This window comes from Hipposideros armiger, unplaced genomic scaffold, assembly GCF_001890085.2.
Source record: "Hipposideros armiger isolate ML-2016 unplaced genomic scaffold, ASM189008v1 scaffold_92, whole genome shotgun sequence".
Taxonomy (NCBI): Eukaryota; Metazoa; Chordata; class Mammalia; order Chiroptera; family Hipposideridae; genus Hipposideros; species Hipposideros armiger.
In genome coordinates this window covers 2,408,273-2,427,740 of record NW_017731442.1, presented here as the reverse complement: position 1 = coordinate 2,427,740, position 19,468 = coordinate 2,408,273, and the positions used below count along the sequence as shown (strand labels likewise).

The 19,468-nt window shown below is 43.2% G+C and overlaps 1 protein-coding gene across 1 annotated transcript in view; it reads left to right on the top strand.

Moving 5' to 3' along the window:
- VPS39 (VPS39 subunit of HOPS complex) overlaps positions 1–19,468 on the top strand; it is a 52,321-nt gene that overhangs the window by 29,319 nt on the left and 3,534 nt on the right. The window contains exons 9-22 of the mRNA XM_019645061.1: positions 570–690; positions 802–922; positions 3,652–3,781; positions 10,431–10,573; positions 12,964–13,107; positions 13,590–13,731; positions 13,870–13,956; positions 14,271–14,344; positions 14,690–14,788; positions 15,399–15,516; positions 17,276–17,404; positions 18,009–18,111; positions 18,325–18,370; positions 19,293–19,442. Of these exons, the coding sequence (XP_019500606.1) occupies positions 570–690; positions 802–922; positions 3,652–3,781; positions 10,431–10,573; positions 12,964–13,107; positions 13,590–13,731; positions 13,870–13,956; positions 14,271–14,344; positions 14,690–14,788; positions 15,399–15,516; positions 17,276–17,404; positions 18,009–18,111; positions 18,325–18,370; positions 19,293–19,442 (1,607 nt within the window). The remainder of the gene's footprint in view (positions 1–569; positions 691–801; positions 923–3,651; positions 3,782–10,430; positions 10,574–12,963; positions 13,108–13,589; positions 13,732–13,869; positions 13,957–14,270; positions 14,345–14,689; positions 14,789–15,398; positions 15,517–17,275; positions 17,405–18,008; positions 18,112–18,324; positions 18,371–19,292; positions 19,443–19,468) is intronic.

The following is a 19,468-nucleotide window of genomic DNA, read 5'->3' as shown; positions in this document are numbered from 1 at the left end:
TGCCATCCAGCTGCCTTCTCTGTGAACCATTAATCATCAAATGGAGTTTTGTATCTTTTCCCTTTGGAAATCTCGAGCAGAAACAACATTGGCCAGAAACGTGGAACTCTTTCTTTAGCATAATTTTAGGGAAAAAAAAAAAAGTTGCCCTCCTCTTGCCCTTTCTAAGAGAATGAAAGAAGAGGTTATGCAACCTTGACTTTCACTTTCCACTGATAAGTTGTTAGGGGCAGCTGTAGCTGGCCTTTGTCGGGCCTGGCTTTGTGGCTGCTGAGAAAGAGCAAGCAAAGCTTCCACCCAGTTCTTTGGAGAAATGGTAGACGTGGGATCAGGTCACGCTCAGCAAAGTTGGATGCATCCTTTTTGGGCAGGAGATTTCTCTTATCATCACTCAGGCGAACAATCTTTTTGTCTTTGTATATCACATTTGTAGGATCCTGGCTTGGTTTTTGACTAGTGGACTTTTTGGAGGTCTCATTTAAATGCAGCTTAGAAATGGCAACTGAAACAGTCCATAAACCTAAAGCTTTAAACCAGAACTACAACTCAAGATGTTCTCTCTTGCACAGAACACCAGCCTCCCTACATCATTGCAGTGTTGCCTCGATATGTGGAGATCCGAACATTTGAGCCGAGGCTTCTGGTCCAGAGCATTGAATTGCAAAGGCCCCGTTTCATTACATCGGGAGGGTAAGGACTTTCTGTCTTTACTGAGCTGCCATATTATTTTAAAGCTTTAAAGTCACCTGTGTCATCATAAAGCCTGTGCACTTTTGCTGATATTTTTAATCCTGCCTCCAGATCAAACATCATCTATGTGGCCAGCAATCATTTTGTTTGGAGACTCATTCCTGTCCCCATGGCAACCCAAATCCAACAGCTTCTCCAGGACAAGCAGTTTGAATTGGCTCTGCAGCTTGCAGTAAGTCTTGTTTCTGAGATTTGGGTGTAAGTCTGCCTTCCTCACTGTTGTCGAAAGTAGGCAATTTGGGTTTAGTGGTTCACATTTACTTTGGACTGGTAGCATAAGCACAGAGCTGAAAGTCAGGGGGCTTGGATTCGGGGTCTGACTGCCTTAAAGTATCTATGTAAGTAATTTCACTTTTTCAGTTTGCTTATCTGTCAAATGTAGACTGAATGCCATTTATAATAATAGTACCTCGTAGAATTAATAGAATAAAAGAATTTAATAGATATGGTCTGGCCTTGAAAAATTAAAGACAATGCAAATATTAGAGTAAAGTAACAATCGTAAATGTAAGATTACAGTTTGAATGCAACCACTCGAGGGCCTTTCAAAGTCCCTTTCCACAGTGGACTTCTGTGTGTGGACAAGCAGGTCTTACGTAGGCATTCTGCAACCACCTCAAGCTGCTGCATTCCACAGGGCTGAACTCTTCTTTATGAAAGTCTCACTCTTTGGTTTGCATGATGTTCCCAGCAGAGTAGTGACATGATCTGGTTCCAGCAATGCTCCCATGGCCAACAGACTTCTTGGACTCCTATTTCCCTAGGCCTGTCATACTCTTTTTAAACAGCCCCAGTGGTGATTATTGTCATCTGTAGAGTGTGGCTTTGATTTTAGGAAACAATCAAAAGTCATTCTGAGCCTTTCCTAATCATTAAATTAGATGGTGGTAGTTTGGTAAAATAGAAGAAAATTTTATGAAGATAGTAGGAAAGCTTAATTTCTAGAGTATCTTGTAAATTATTTCTGAAAGGAGAGCAGTAGTCACAAATTTCGGTATACATATGTTTATAGTCACATACGGTAGATACTTTTGAAGAGGAACATTTATTTTGGATGTATGAGTTCTGGATTTAAAACAAAAGTGCAATCCTAATAGTTGGGCATGTTTACTATCCCATAAAAATTATCATTTAATTTCAGCATCTTATTATTTTGTCATTTTCCACTCGTGCATTGCCCTGTATTATTTTATTTTATTTTCATTTAAAATTTAATGAATATCCATGAACCCACCATCCTACCCAAGAAAAAGAAATTGTGTAACCTATAGTCTCCCACCATCCCATCCCTCTGCCTCCCCTCTACACACAGCCATTAACCAAAATTTTGTGTTTATCATGCCCTTAAAATTTTTTTGTTTAATTTTTTACATATATGTATGCTTGAATATGTATTTAGTTTTTGAACTAAATAAAATAGGGTATCATGCAGTATATAGCTATTTTAGTATCTGTATTTCTCTTAAAAGGAAGGTCTTGGGCCTTTTTATTGATCTTCCTGCTGCAGGTTATCTGTTTAGTCTTTAGTAGAGAAGACGGAAATGGGTTTCCATTTTCCCTTCTCTTTCCTAGGCTTGTACTTATTAGGTGGTCTGCCCTATGACAAAAGAATGTTGGTTGATAATATCTTAGCTCTTGAGGAACCTCTCTTTTATTTAAGTAAATCAAAGAATCATATATGAAACTTTCAGAGAGCAGTTGCATACTATGGTGGAGCAAAATATTAGAGAAGGGACAGTTCCTTATGGGCTAGAAAAAGCATCCTGAAGTTGGACCCTTTAAGGGTAGGTAAAATCAGGAACAGGAAACAGGGAGCATTGAAGAGCCCAAGAAAATTAAAGAAGTGAAAACAAGTGTGGAAACAAGTATTTCCGGGACTTTTGGAGCCCATCCTGGCTGGAGTAGAGGGTGTGGCTTGAATGTCTGGGAATCAGCTAGGTAAGGAGGCTGCACCAGGTTGTGAAAGCCTTTACAGCACCAAGCAGGAGAGCTTGGACCAGGTGTGCTGCATGTTGTGATGGCAACAGAAAATAAGAGGAAAGGAAGAGAAAAAAATGAGAGATATTTTGAAGGAAGAAATTAAATTTAGTAAAGATTGGTTATAAGGAAGACATGGGGAAGAAAAGGCTACAAGGAAGAAAAAGAGATAATAAATAGCTGTATTTATTTAGCTTTTACTATGAATAGGACCTTTCCTGACTGTACCAGCTGTGTGAAGTGTCTTTTATTCCTTAAGCACGCTGTGTTCTCTCTCTGGTATTTTAGGGCCTTGCACATGTGCTGTCCTCTTTGCTAGGAACACACTTTCCGCCTCCTCTCCCATCTGTCACCTGCCTGGCCTCCCCTGGCTAACTGCAGCTCATTCTTTATGCCTCAGTTTACATTCTCCCTAGAATTCTTTCCAGACCCACTGCTTAGACTAAGTTGCATACCCCTCCATGTACTTCTGTCATCACTCTTACCTTGTTTTGTTTTGGTGTTGATTTTTTTGTTTTTAAACTAAATTCTAGACTCAATGCAGATTTTGCCAGTTTTTCCATTAATGTCCTTTTTTCTGTTCTAGGTTGAAATCCAGAAATCACAAATTGCATTTAGTTGTCATGTGTCCTTAGTGTCCTCTGATCGTGACAGTTTCTTAGTCTTTCCTTGCATTTCATGACCTTGACAGTTTTCAGGAGTCCTGGTCAGGTACATTTTGTAGAAACCCTGCTGTATTTTAAGTGCATAATTATTTATCAATCTTATGGTTAGACTGTAAGGGCAGCCTATGAGGGCAGATACCGTGTGGCTGTCTATACACATTGGCATTTGTACCTTCAGGGATATTGTTCAATACCTAGTGTATACTGAATAAATACTTGTTGAGTGAGTGAGCTCTTACCTATTCTATTCTCTTATTAGGAAATGAAAGATGATTCCGATAGTGAAAAGCAGCAACAGATCCATCACATAAAGAACTTGTATGCCTTCAACCTCTTCTGCCAGAAGCGTTTTGATGAGTCCATGCAGGTGTTTGCTAAGCTTGGCACAGGTAATAAGTGGACGTGGCCTTGGGATAAGGAATTAAGAGAGAGAGGGGAAACTGGAAAGGATGGGGCAGATGACACCAGACTTCTGAGAAAGGGGAAAGTTTAGGCTTATCTAAATTGATCCTCATTTCTAACTGGATCCTGTGGGTGGTCATGGTGGTTACGTATTTATAGTGCTAATCTCATGAATTTGGTCTTACCCGTAAATACAGACAGACTTCCAATTTTCCAGGATAATTTGCCTTTGCCATTAGAGAAAGGTAACAGAAAATTATCAGCTCAACAAATGTATATTCAATTATCTATATAGTATTTATTGAATGCTGTTCTATTAAAAAATCCCTGACTTGAACTTAGTAGGATTAAACAGTAGGTTGTTTTTGAGTGCCAATGCAGGGCAGTGCAGTGAAGCTCTTCCTTTTATCTGTGTCCTACAAACTCTTGAGACATTAGAGCATCATGGTGAGAGACAGGCACTCTGGAGTCAGACTGTCTGGCCTCAGGCAGAGAGTTAGTAGACCTCTCTGGGCTTTAGTTTCCTCTTCTGCAAAATAGGGCAAATCATAATACAGTGTTGCTGTGAAGATTATGTAAAGTGCTTACAGCAGTGTGTGGTACTAATAAGTGCCAATTAAGTGTTTGCTATTATTATTAAACTTTCCATTTCTGTATATTCCATTTTTGCTTAATTAGGATCAATCTATATGTACTTGGTTTGACTCTATATCATATTATTATTTATCTTTTTTATTTATTTGCCTTTTTATTATTATTTGCCTTTTTATTTGCCTTTTTTATTTGCCTTTTTTCTTTTTCTTTTTTAGATTTTTATTGGGGAATTGGGGAATGGGAACAGCGCTGGGGAATTAGGGGAAGGGGAACAGACAAGTTGCTGTCATTTTGTTCTTCGGTCTAGTTGTGGAGGACGTTGCTTCACCGGCCCAAGTTGGCACCATCATTGCTTTCTTCCCGGGCGAGGTAGATCAGTTGCCAGCTTCTGGAAGGCCACTCACAGCAGCTGCTGGCCGCTCACGCTGGCTGCTGGCTACACACGGTAGCCCATGGCAACCCACTGCAGCAGGGGCTACAGCCTAAGCCTTTACCGGCGACTCACGGCAGCCTAGCTCCAGGTCGAGCTGTTGTTCAGCATCTTAGCTATAGAGGGCAGTGTCACTGGCCCTCATATGTGGGATCCGAACCGGGGCCCTCTGGCGTCCCAAGCCAGCTCTTAACCATCGCGCCACTCGGCCGGCCCCATGTGAACTCTTGACTGGGCTAGAGGATCCGTAAGGTGGCTCACTCTCATAGCTAACAAGTTGGTGTTGGTTGTGGCCTCAGTTCTTGTCCAGGTGGGTCTTTCCACAAGGTTGCTTGAGTGTCCTCATGCAGAGCGACTGGCTTTTCCCAGAGTGAGCAATCTAAGAGACCTAGGTGGAGACCTCGTTGCCTTCTATGACTGTCACTTCCACCATTTCTTCCAGGTCTAAGGCAAGGGAACACAGACCCCACACTACCTAAGAGGAGCGTGTAGGATATTGGTGTGTGCTACACTGCTTGTCGTCCTTGAACCACTTTCTCAAGATCAAGGGGATCTGATTGTCCAGAATTAGGTCATGGTCTCACTCCCTCTGACTGCACTAGGGGTGGGGAAAGAGGTGTGGTCCCCCTCTGTTTCTGAGGGCAAAGGTAGGTGCCTAGAACTGTTCTCTCACCAAGACTACACATGGTATGGAAGAGGGAGCTTGCCAAAAGGAAATAAGTTGCTGTTAAGAAGGGAGATAGAAGCTGGGGGAAACCTGAAATCCATAAATATCTACTGTTCTTCCTCCGAATGAACTCAGTTGGGGCATTTATTTTCAGTGTACCACCAGCTCTTTGGAAAGACACTGGACTAATAAGGTAGAACTGCTGTGGTAATTTGATCCTTTTTCCGTGTACCGACAATACTCAAACCCCAATCCCAAAGCTCTAAATTCAGTCCTAATGATGCTACTACCTTTTAATTTATTCACTCCACAAATATGTACTGGGCTCCTAGAGAGTGCGGTGCACTCTGTTGGGCCTCAAGCAGAAATAATCAGACAGGAATTCTGCTTTCAAAGAACAGTCTAGTAGGAAAGATAAGGCACAAATGGATCCTTTTCTGCAGCCGGAGGAGATGTCTGCTGGTGGCTGTGTTGTTTAGGGGGCAGCTGGCTATTGACTGGACCTCTTGGGCAGCACCTCCATTGACTGACCTTGGTCTAAGGTCAGGTCCTCAGGTCCAGTAGTGAATCTAGAGATCATCAGAACACTGATCCCAGCCTGACCCTAACCAAAGTCACATGAGGCTGATTATCTCTTTATTTACTTATAGTAGGGAGGCTAGATCCCTTTTCAGGGGCCAGAATAGTCATACATGGCTCCCAGAGCACCCTTCTTTATGTGTTTTGAGGTACAGGCATTTTTGTTCCTTGACTGTGGTCCTGCAAACCTTATATTCTATAACAAATATGAAAAACAACAGGGCTTATGAGAAAAATAAGTTTGGAGCAGACCACTGAAAACCTAGGCAACTTTGTAAGCAGAGCACTTATAAAAACAATAACAATTCTACTAAAATTAAATTCCCACTGTTGGTACCCAACGTGATAGTCCTTTGTTGTCTTAAACCCTGGGGCTGTGCTTTCTCCTTTGAGATACAGATCTTTGAGAACATTTGCTTCTAATAGAAACTAGTTTCATCAAAATAAAAAATCTGAACTTGGGTATAGACTTCTTTATGAGACTCCTCCAAAAATTAACATGGGGAAAACATCTTTGCTTCATTTTTACTCTCAGCTTCCCCAGATGACTTCGCTTAATATTAAGAAAAGTGGTTTTTGAAATAGACTACTAACCAGCCACTACTTACACTAAAAGAGGGCACTTCCATAGGATTTTCAGCTATATATATATTTTTTTTAGATCTTCCTGTGGAGTTAGGAAGGCTTTCTCTTTGATTATGAGAACGCTTGCCCCTGGTCACTTCAAAACATTAACACACTGGGGACAATTGCATGCAAACCAACACAGCTTTTGCCTCATACTGACATTATTTTCCCACTTACCAACTGCGCATGAGCTAATTCACATTAAAGAGACACGGGTTGTAGCAGAATAGACTTTACCTGGAATGCGAAGTCAGAAGACTGCTTCAAGGGCACAGAAGTTTTGTGGAGACATGTTTCTTCTGAGTCAGAGGGAGGCCTGGCTGCAGAGAACAGTCTCAAATGGCTTGGCTGTCCTACTACCAGACCCAGAGTCCCCTCGTCCCCTTAGTGCAGGATGGACTGGGCCCAGGTTTGCTTTCTGGCTCCTCCCTTTCCTGTTTTCCACACATAGGCCTCTCCTAAGGGTGTGATATATGTACCCCTTGTGAATCAGGAAGAAGCTCTGTCTCCTCCCACTGGGGACACAGGGCCTGTGAGTGGTCTTTAGCAAGTCTCTGAACCACCCTTGATGTAAAATTTTGTTCCTTTGTGGGTTTTTCTGGAGAGAGGACCAATACCTTTCATCAAATTCTCTAAGACATCTAAAATTCTAAAAATGTTTAGTTATTTCCTTGTGGCATCCTATAACTTTACATAAAAAGCTCTAATGCAAGGTAGAAAGTAAGTGCTACAGGTGTTTGCAGGAGGGCTTGATGAGAAGACTCCTACATTGAGGCCCTGAGAGTTGGGGTTTTGGTGGTTGAGTGTGATGGTGTGGAATGGCAAGAGTGTGAATGAGATAGTTCTTATATTTCTTGAAACTCATATTTAGATCTTCAAATTGAGCCTTAGACTGTTGGATTGGTTCAAATGCTATTTTCATAATTTACTCATTTATTCTGTCACTCAACAAAAGTTTTATCAAGCTCCTACCAGGTGCTAAAGACTATTCTAGGTGCCAAGTAGTGAGGCTTATATCCTGATGGGGAAGGGACAGACAACAAAATAAATGCGCAAAATTATAATATATTGGGAAGTGATAAGTACCAAGAAAAATAAAGCAGGGGGAAGGGGTTAAGGAGTACTTAAGACAGAAGTAAGGATTGTAAGTGAAGATAAAACAGGAAAGGCATCTCTGGACAGGAGAGATTTCATGTATGGCTTGAAGTAGATGATTTAATGAGCCCTACAGATTTCTGGGGAGCATTCCAGGCAGAGGGAACAGCTAATGCAAATGCAGTGAGGTTGGAAGAATGCAGGGACAGCCAGATCCAGATCCGTGTGCCTAGAGCAGAGTTGATCTGTATCTTGCATTCTGCATAAGGAACTTAATTCCACTGTTAATTACATGTCTGTATTGTACTGGGTATTCAGCTGGACTCAGAGAACACGCTGCCCCAATAGGCAAATCAGATGAGCATTGTCAGTGCCAGCTCTGTCTTCCTTCGTGGGCTTCAGGGATAAATAAGACATGTTCTGTGTCCACAAAGAGCTTGCACATAAAGTTGCTAAGTAAAACACTGGGATAAGTGTGAAGAAGTTCTCCAGGAGCGAAGAGAAGTGAGAGGTCTGCCCAGGAGAAAAGGGGAGAGCTGGACCCTGAAGCATGAGAAGGAAAAGTGGAAGGTAAAGCAAAGTGCGGCAGCAAGAGGCCCCAGTCTTGTCTGAGGACCTGTGAACCAGAGCCCAGTGTGACATTTGTGGTGATTGCCGGATCACGCTAAGAAGAGACCCTGGGGCTAGATTTTAGAGGACCCTGAATGCCACAAGGGAGGGAGGTTGGACTTTGTTTGGTAGGTTTTGGGTGATATCATAGGGTTTTAAGCAGAACAGTGTGATTAGAGCCACGTTTGTTGACACGAACCTTGGTGGCAGGAGGTGGACGAGGCCTCAGCGAGGGCCATGTGTTCACTTAGGGTCCCCAGCAGCTGTCTGCTTTGCTCACACTGCGCTTCCATGCGGCTGTCACATGGGACTGCCAACTGTTCTGTTCAGTTGCCCCTTCTCATGTTTTTTTCATGTTATCACAATTCTCTGACCTTGAAGAACAGTCTTCCTGGCTAAGTGGAAATACTGTGGCCAGACACAGTGACTTGGGGATGATATGGATTCTGGAAGGTTCAAGGCAAGGCTGTGTAACATTTTTCTTCTGGTCAGCTTGTATAGAACTTGGGTCCATAATGGAATATTCCGCCAATGTTTTTTTAAATGAAAATAAAGCAATGCTAGTACCAAAAGTTTATTTAAAACATCAAGGAAAAATTTCACCTCCAATCTTGACTCCCATTTTGTCTCTTCCACATGCAAATTTCTTTTCATTGTATACATTTTAACAATTATAATACACTTTCATAGCTTTTGTTACTTAAAAATTGTTATAGCGTTTTTTTCACCCTACACAGTACCTAGCCCACAGTAGATACCCAGTACATATTTTTGAACGAATGAAATGCCTGCTACAATCCAAGTATGATATCAGGTCTTGAGGATACAGAGATAAAAACATGATAGACCATACCCTGTAGAAACAAGCTTATAAAAGGAGACAGATTTTTTTTAAGATAATAACTATATAACAGTCATCATAAATTTTACCAATTCACCTAAATTTTACCAATTTGTGTGAATTTGTTTTGTGTAATCAATCTATTAGCCTTTTGCCATATACGCTGCAGTTTTTTGCCCTAGCCTGTTGTCTGGTCTTTTTATTTTAGTAATATTCCTTTTTGACATATATATATATATATATATATATATATATATATATATATATTTTTTTTTTTTTGGCAGGGCGCGACACATATTTATTCAGGTTTTGAAATATGCATTCAAGCAGGTCTTTCAGTGTGGGGGGAGGGTGTGATTAGGTTTGGGTAAGAATGGTGATATAATGGTTTAGTGTTTGTGCACACTGCAAGGCAAAGTTTCCAAGACAAATTGTTGAAAGGGTGTAGGGTTTGAAAAATGTCATTTGGCACTGTTTGTTGAAGAGTCGATGTGTCTTTGAGGGAGTTGCTGTAATAAAGAATAAGTTGTTTTCAACTTTTGTATCCTTAGGCGAGACACTCCTGGATTTCTCAAGTTTTGTTGATGAAGCCAGTGTGAATAAAAAGTCTTGTAAATGTAGACAGAACCTCTGCACATGCTTCCATTCCTCGGCTTTTACATAGCTTATCAGTTTTGTGTGGGAAGTAGCACCCAGTTCCTAGTGGAGGGAGTGGCTTTGTGAGCAGGGCCCAGGAGCCTCCGGGAAGGACTGAGCTGAGTGCCTTTGGCGCGGGAGCTGGAGGTTTTTGGGACCATTGTTCCCCTGGTGTGGAGCTTGCACACGAGTAGTGCACAGGAGGGCGCCATTTTTTTTTTATATATAATTTTTTAGTTTTCAGTTTATTGCTCTTTTCAACATCAATATCTTATCAATTTTTCCTTGCGAAACTTTTTTCTCCTATACTTTAAGAGAGTTAATAAATTTTCAGTGCTAATTCTGCATATGTATATGTGTCTGTGAGTTAGAATGTAGTCACGCCATTTTTGTGATGTTTTAGTAAACTATATATAAATAGTGCTCAAACTATAAGTATAGCTCATTGAGTATGAACTTAGTCATTCTTTTGGAAAAAAAATCAGCCTGGAACTTGTTTTATTTTATCCTTAAATTGCTGTGCTTCTTTCTGAGGAATCATTTTTACCTTCCATATAGATCCTACCCATGTGATGGGCCTGTACCCAGACCTGCTGCCCACGGACTACAGGAAGCAGCTGCAGTATCCCAACCCACTGCCCGTGCTCTCCGGGGCTGAATTGGAGAAGGCTCACTTAGCTCTGATTGACTACCTGACACAGGTTGGTATCATATAGAGGTGTATGGAAGAGTTGATGTGGGAGTTTCAAGACCTGCTTCCTTTTGGCAGAGAACTGAGGGTTTTCTATAATGCCACAGGCATTCCATAAATGACTGCTGTAGAAGTCAAGCCTGGGTGGCACAGTGTCTTCCTGCTTCCTCTCCCTGCTCAGTAGTACTGTTGAGCTGGGTTTTTTGGTGCTTTTTTTTTTTTTTTTTTTGCCAAATCCTAATATCAAGAAACATACTCAATTTCTGCTAAATTCACAACTAAGCTGTTCAAGGACTAAAAGGAGTAAATTTTAGTTGATAAAAAGAATACATATTTTAAAACAACCTTTTTAGCATACATAGTTTTGGAAAAAATACCTGCTGTATGCAGAAAACTTGGAAAATACAGGAAAGTATAGAGCAAAAATACAAATCACCTATATTTCTTCCTAGAACCCAGAGAAAAGTAACTAACATTTCAGTGTTCTTCCAGACTTTTATATGTATTTGTGAATTAGTTTTTGTTTATTTATTTATTGGTTTACTTATTACAAATGGATATCAAACTATATATTGTTTTATATCTTACTTTTAAAATATTGAGCCATATATTGAGAAAGACCTTTTTCCAATAAATAATCTTCTAAAACATGGTTTGGTGTTTTTTTTTAGGGGAAGTATTTACATTTAATTTTTTTTTCAATTTACTGTCATGGACAGATAAGTGAAATTTTAAAGTCAACACTAAAACTAGCTTCTTCATCGAAGCTTCTTAACCCCACATTTCTTTTGCAGAAGGCTATTATTTATTTCCTGTGCACCCACTCAGAGTCAGAGAACTTAGTAAATTTTGTCCTCTGAAGTGTTCTTCAGACCTTTGTAAGGGGTCCCCTGGGTAGGCCCTGAGAAGTATTACTAGGAAAATTGTAAGCCAGCTTCCTGCCACCTCTTCTTGGGCAGTTGGTGTCCCTCGGGTCTGATCGGGCATGCATAGCCTTGGCAGTTCCTTGACATTGGGTCCTAGGGGCCCCCAGCCGTGGCTGGCAGCCTGTAAGGAGCACACAATCTTGCCTCTCTCAGCACACTGCACAGCCCACGTGCCAAATGAAGGTTCCTGCGGCAGCATGCCTCCCAAGCCCCTGGCTCCACAGAAGGCTCTCGATTTATAGTGCTTTAGGACCCCAGGCACACATTCTTCCCTGGCCTCTCCACTGATGTTTGAAATGTATGAAGTTAACCATCACTGCTATTGTGCCAGAGAGATGGTAGAGCACATAAGGCCATGGGCATTGCCAGACACAAAATAATACAAACTGGATGATTGCACTATATGAAGTTCTAGAATAGGTAAAAACTAATCCCTAGTGATAGAAATTGTATGAGTGGGTTAGGGGGTGGATGGGATTGTTTGGCAAAGGAACTTTCTGGGGTGATAGAAATGTCCTGTTCTTTGGGGTGGTGGTTACATGCATGTACAGTATGTATCTGTCACAATGCATCTAATAGTGCACTTAAAAAGGATACATTTTATTGTATATAATATATACCTCAATAAAGTTGATTTAAAAAAAATAAGAACGTGGGCTTTGGAATCAAGACCCTCATTTGAAACCTGCCTCTGCCACTTATAAGGTATCTAACATCTGCACCTTGGTTTCTTCACTTATAAAATGGGGATGATAATACCTGTATTTGTTTTAGGTTTAAAATAGCATAAAATATAAAGTACTTGGCATAGTGTCTGGTGTGTAGTAAATACTCAATAATAATTGTTACTATATCTGTGGAAATTTGGCAGTCATCTGTTTTGATCCCTGATAAAAATTGTATACTATCTCAGGGAGTCTGTTTGGGATTAAATGAGGAAGATCTGTGTGTCAAGGAAAATCTTAGCATTGTGTATAATACATTAAAAGTGTTCCTTGGATTTCAGTTATTTTTTAAAAAGTTTTTCTCAAAAAAAAAAGTTAACATTGATTCTTTTACTCCTTGAATTTTTATTCGCATCCCACTTCCTCCATAGAATTTGATCCTAATATATACATTTTGTGCTTGAAAGTCTTTCATTGAGCACTCTGTCAATCTGTCATATCTCTGTAACAAAAATATGTCGTTTTCATTTTTTAAAATTTCCTGCACCCAAATGACTCTATGTTTTTAAAATTGTCATCTGAGTTGAATTGTAACAATTATTATTAATGAACAATTGAGCAATATGTCATAAATATACTTAAATTTTAAAGAATCATTAAATATTAAAACTTCAAAAACATTGTATGCTAATATGAGACAGGGTGTGGATAGGTGTGAGCTGATTTGGAGGTATTTGGAATTATCTGGTAGATCAAGTGATAAAGGAAGATTTCTCCTGGCCTTAATCCCACATTTCTGGCCTTTGCAGAAACGAAGCCAATTGGTAAAGAAGCTGAATGATTCTGATCACCAGTCCAGCACCTCCCCACTCATGGAAGGCACTCCCACCATCAAATCCAAGAAGAAGCTGCTGCAAATCATTGACACCACCCTGCTCAAGTGCTACCTCCATGTGAGCGCTCTGAGTACTCGGCTACCCACAATCTTCCAGGCCCCTGAAACTGGGAAAGTGCCACTTTGGGGTGCCTGCTGCTAGTAAGAGTGAACTTTTTGATAATAGGAACCACCTAGTCTTTGCCTGATGCCATTGAGCTTCTTGGAATTGAGAGGATAAGGCAAGATACTGACCTAGGGTCTCACAGTGGGCTGCTCTTCTCTGTAAGATTAGAGTTAGTGCTACAAGGTGAACAGTATTTTCTCAAAGAAAATATCCCGCCCCCCACACAAAAAAACAAACAAACACAAACCATTAAAACATGTTGTAGAAAGAGCATAAATGCTCTAACAGCCACTACCTGTAGTCCTGAAAAGGGGTGGTTTGTTTTCTCTTGCTTGTGTTCCACCCCTGGCCTTTCAGCCTGTAGTAGGCCTTGGCTGGGTAAGGGCGCAGCTCCCCAGGAAGCAGTTCCCATTGAAGTCATGCTTCCTCTGCAGACGAACGTGGCCCTGGTGGCCCCCTTGCTGCGCCTGGAGAACAATCACTGCCACATCGAAGAGAGTGAACATGTGCTGAAGAAGGCTCACAAGTACAGTGAACTGATAATCCTGTACGAGAAGAAGGGGCTCCATGAGAAAGGTGACCGGAGGCGGGGCCTTCTTTGATCTGGGAGGGTCTCTTGTCCATTGACAGGGGAAACTCGGGTGTGATAAACCTCCCATGGGGATGAGCCTTCTGGAAGAGTCTCACGACCATGTTCTTGGGCTTCGCGGCCAGCTCTGCAGGTGCTGGTGGACCAGTCCAAGAAAGCAAACTCCCCTCTGAAAGGCCATGAGAGGACGGTGCAGTATCTGCAACATCTGGGTAAGTCCAGCTGTGGAAGCGGAGCTGGAAAGGAATTGTGTTCAAATGTACCGGATCGCCCTCCATCTCTGATCCTGCCTGCTCAGTCCCTTCCCTCCTTGAGTTTCCCCAGCTTTGTTCCTCCAACTGGGGGGAAAGTCCCCCAGTGGTGGAACCATAACAGCCCTTTGGTATGTAGCCGGCTCAGGGGGACCAAGCAGCTCTGAATGACTGGTGCTTGGACAGAGCTATCTTCTCTGGAAAATAAATTCTGGAGAGCCTGGGTACCTCCTTCCCAGTCCTCACCTGCAGACAAGTCTTACTTTTCCTTCTAGGCACAGAAAACCTGCACTTGATTTTTTCCTACTCGGTGTGGGTGCTGAGAGACTTTCCAGAGGATGGCCTAAAGGTAGGTCACAGGAGGTCTTTGGATTTATCTGGCACCCCGGGTGGTCCTGATTGTACTTAGGACAGCGATAGATGGACAGCGAGGAAGGATTTGTGCAGTTTATCTGGTGCACAAAAGAGTAGACTGGGGAACAAGAAACGACAGGGTAGTGTCAGGGAAAGAGCCTTGCACAGGTGTCAGGAGACCTGCAGCCTAGTCTGTCCCACACTAACTGGCTGCAAATGCATTCTTGTATGCCCTTCCCCCTCCAAGTCTATCCACTCGACGCCCCCACTTGTGTGCGCGTGCGTTAGGCAGCATTGCAGACAGGTGGTTACGTGCTAGAGCTTGGGTTTGTTTTAACAGATATTTACCGAAGACCTCCCAGAGGTGGAGTGCCTGCCGCGAGACCGAGTGCTCAGCTTCTTAGTAGAGAATTTTAAGGGCCTGGCTATTCCTTATTTGGTAAGATATTTTTTTGGTCTGAACTAAAAAGCTTCAAACCCAGGATCCAGGACTATATGGGTCTGTTACTAGGTAGTTTAGGTTGGTGTTTGTGTCACTTGGGGATTGGTAAAAATGTAAGGAAGAGGGTTATTTCAACATGCTCTGAAGAAAGAGATCCCAGTAGGCCAAACTGGAAATGTCACTGTTTGTTGATACCTTCTAAACCTAGGTAAAGTACAGAGGGATAAAAGAGAAACGTTCAAGAAAAGCATCCCAAAAGCCACATTTGTACAGCCTAACTCAACTGTGACCACAGGACAACCAAATCGGTTTTAAGTACCAGAATGCAAATATTTAACCTTAATTACGTGGGCTGATTTGGAGGCTTATGAGACGAAATTAATAGCAGAGCTTAGATTGGAAATCAAGCATAGAATTCCCAATGTTTTTGGGTTGTATTGCGAAATTTCCCAGTGGTCTTAGAAGAGCTATCCCTTGGTAATCTTTGCAGCTTAATTAGGGGACAATCTGGATGGGACCTGTTGGGCTTTAGAAATGTGAGGGAGACTGGGTGACTGGGCTGGGTCACAGCATTGAGGGTACCAGACAGACCTACATCTCACCTTAGGAACACATCATCCACGTTTGGGAGGAGACAGGCTCTCGGTTCCACAACTGCCTGATCCAGCTGTACTGTGAGAAGGTGCAAGGTCTGATGAAGGAGTATCTCCTGTCCTTCCCTGCAGGTACCAGTTCTCACAGAAAGCCATGTGGCCCCGGGCCTTAGAGGCGAGCTGGGACCCCAGGGTACTGTGTGTGACGTAGGGAAGCCGACTTCTCTGTGGGCCTCAGGTGGGCAGGAAGTTCCTCAGAGGAACCCTTCACGTGAGACTCGGCAGTCCATGTCTGGATTTGTAGTCTCAGCATCTCTGGGCGTCACCCTGGGGGAGGGGCAAGGAACATATCTGTCTTTAAGATAAGAAACAGGTTTGCCTACCAAAGTTTTTCTCTACTCAGTTTTGTTTTTTCTTACCACAAACTGATGTCTGGGGCCCATGTAGAGACCATAAACTAAGAGAAGGCCAACTGAAAACCACTCTGCAGGCTCCCCCCCCCCTTTTATTTTTCTGGAGGCCCCTTCTGATCATTGTGGTGACATTGTTGAACCCCATCCCCTTCGTTTTTCTTTCTTTTTTTTGGGGGGGGGGGAGGAAGAAAGATCCACTAGATTCTCTCCTTGTTCACACTCATTTCCCTGTGCCCCCTTTTCTGCATTTGTGCAGTAGGGGGGACATTGTCAGTCTCACGGGCTTATTGGGGTAGAACAAGATAATAGATGGAGAAGTGCTGTAGGGAGCTGAAAGTGCTAAGCGAATGCAAAATGCAATTATCCACATGAAAACTGCTGTTTTGTTCAGTGTAAAATGGGGATGAATGGTGAAAAGAGTGAAGAGATGCTCCCTGAAGGAAGAATTCAGTTTGTAGACAGAGCAGTTGCTTAGCGATTGTCAATGTAAGAAACTTCCAAACCTGCAATTTGACTTTATCAGAGCCAAACTGACGACATATGCCTGGGAGCAAGATCTCAAATGCCCCCCCAGAGGAATAACAGTTTGGCAGCTTCTTTTATGTATTTGAAATTAAGGAAGGAATGTAAGGAAGATAGCATGAGGGTGGGAGAAAGCAAGGCAGGGATTGGATTAGAAGATTATGTGCTTTCTTAGGGATGGTTATGCCTGCGAGGGGTATTACTTGTGGAATTTCAAAGGTGTGTTAACCTAGATGCACAAGAACAACGGGGCAGGGGCGCTTAGAACCTTTCACTAAAGAAGCTAGAGGCCTGGGGCGTGACTACCCACCAAGGAATTTATGATCAGATCACCCTGTGAGGTTCCTTTCCTTAGACCCCCCTTTTTTTGTCCACAAGATGAAACTGGTCCCAGAGATAGAGAGGCTGTCCATGGGTAGACAGAGACTAGAGATGAGCTGTTTGGCCAAAGGACACACGGTGACAATGAGGCTGTGGTCAGGCATGAACTGGGAGAATGGGGTGAGTGAGAGAGTGTCCCATGGACGGTGCACAGTGAGAAGGGCATCAAAGCCCAATTCTATGTGCTGGCCGCATCTCTGCGGCCCTGTCACCTAACCTCTCTCTGTGCCTTGGTTTCCCTCCTTTGTGAAATGGGTCCACTGGTATCTGCTCTGGGCCAGATCAGAATCATGAAAACTGTGGAACAGCTCGCTGAGGTGGTGGAGGTCGCAGAGGTAAAATCCTGGGGCTTATTTCGAGCTCAGCCAGTGAACAGCTGTCTGTGATGTTGGGCAAGGTCCTAGGCCTGTTTCCTAATCTTTAAATAAAGGTACATGAAAAGGTGATGTTCCGAGAGAGAGAGAGACAGATGCCATCCAGGGAGGGCTGTGGGGCATGCTCCCCTTCGTTTTCTTGATAACCTCCCACTGCTGCCTGGCAGCATCCTTTCATGTTGAGCTTGGTTTCCTTTAAAGGCAAAACCCCCGTCCCTGCTGGAGAGGAAGAGGGTGAACTGGGAGAATATCGAGGGAAGCTCCTTATGTTCTTGGAAACTTCCGGCTACTATGATCCAGGCCGGCTCATCTGTGATTTTCCTTTTGATGGTGAGTGTCCGGCTTGGGTCCAGAAGCCACTTCAGCTAAAGGTAATGCAGAAATCTATCTTTCCCTTTCCCCTGTTGGACTAGGGAAAAACCACGTTTCAGGCCAGTGCTCCTTTTCTGCCCCCTCTGAGGACTCACTTTCGTACCGTGATTGTGGGTGTGAACCACCTGCTCATGGATAGCCAGGTTTAAACCTGTTTATTGTCTCAGTTCATGTTCTTGGCCACATTTATTATTTAGCAATTTTTGTATTCTGGCATAATCTCTCTGATGTGTAAGCTCAGCAAGAGCAGAGACCAAGAGTTTATGTCCCTTAGTTGAAGTGTCTGGCACACTGTAGGCACCTCCTGTGCACCTAGCTATTGAATGAGTGTTCATGCCCCATTTTAAGCAATCACAAAAAAGATGGGATAAAGTACCTCCTAAAACAGCTCCCTCCACCCTTTTAACATTTTAGTAATTTTCCCCTTGAATAAATCTCAAGTAATAAAAATATTTTCTCCCAGTTTCTATTGCTCCAATATCCGTTTCTCTAGTAGCTTAGCCCCTGGCCTTGTGCTTGCAAAATGGTGGTGATGGTGACTTCCATTCCTGTTTCCTCACAGGCCTCTTAGAAGAACGTGCCCTCCTGCTGGGACGCATGGGGAAACATGAGCAAGCTCTCTTCATCTATGTCCACATCCTGAAGGATACAAAGATGGCTGAGGAGTATGTTGACCCCGTCACCCCACCTCCCAAGGGGCCTAAAAGCAGACCCCCATGAGAGGCATGAGAGGCTAAGACAGCCACCTCCCCTCTGCAGCAGGAGCGAAATTGCCTCCTGTGCTGGCCTCAGATTTCAGTTATCATTAGGTAGCCCGTGCAGATAGCGCCGATGACCTGCCTCTCTCTGGCCTTGTCTCACCATTGTCTCCCTTGCAGGTACTGCCACAAGCATTATGACCAAAACAAAGATGGCAACAAAGATGTAAGTAGTGGCCCTGGCCCCAAGGAGCACATGTGCATTTCTGTCCCCTTGGCATTCCTAACCCCCTCTGTTAGGCCACAGGTGACACCGGTATGAACGATTGGCTAAGACAGGACAGGGCATGGGCATGATTGATCGTGCCTGTGTATATTGAGGGAGAGGGAGAGTGGCCATATGTCCTGGTTTGCTTGGGAAAGTTCTGGCTTACATCTGTTGTCATCCATGTCATTATGAATAGCACCCTTGTCTCTCTCTCTCAAGAGAATCCTGCCTTGTGTAATAAACGACATGGTCAGCCTATTGAGAAAGCACATCTGATGGTTCTGAGCAGGTGCACATACGTGCTCTGTCTAGATTGCACATGGATTTGTCAATTTCCGAAGACGTCTTTGATTGCCATAACTGGGGGTGGGGGTGCTCCTGGCATCTAGGAGGTAGAGGCCAGAGTTGCTGCGAAACAATACACAGGACAGCCCCCACAGAGAATTATCTGGGCCAAAATGTTGAGTGCTGAGGCTGAGACGCGCTATAGTACTACCAGTAGGAAATGCAGCGTCTCGTTTTGGCTTAATCCTCACCTCTCAAAACATGTGGCAGGGTTTCAGCCTTCAAAGACAAAGGAAATGAGGGAGCTCTGAGTCATTTTGCAGTGTTGGCATTTTTGTCAGCAGTTAACAAATAACAAGGCATTTGCTTTTTTCTCTCAGGAAAACTGCAATCCTTAATTTTTAATACCGTCAGTTGACTGACTTTACCAAAATCATTTAAAAGATGAAAATGATGAGTTTTAAATGTCCCATGACAGCTGTTACTGTCATGTTACTGTAGACCCACTCTCTTAGCTTTGGGTGTGGCCATGCTGTGGGGCTCTGGGAGGGTTGCCGCCAGCCTCACGTGCATGGCTTATACCTGTATGAGACAGGTGTATCTGTCCCTGCTCCGGATGTACCTGTCGCCCCCCAGTGTTCACTGCCTGGGGCCAATCAAGCTGGAACTGCTGGAGCCACAAGCCAACCTCCAGGCCGCCCTGCAGGTCCTCGAGCTGCATCACAGTAAACTGGACACCACCAAGGTCAGTTCTCAGGGAAATGGAGGGCA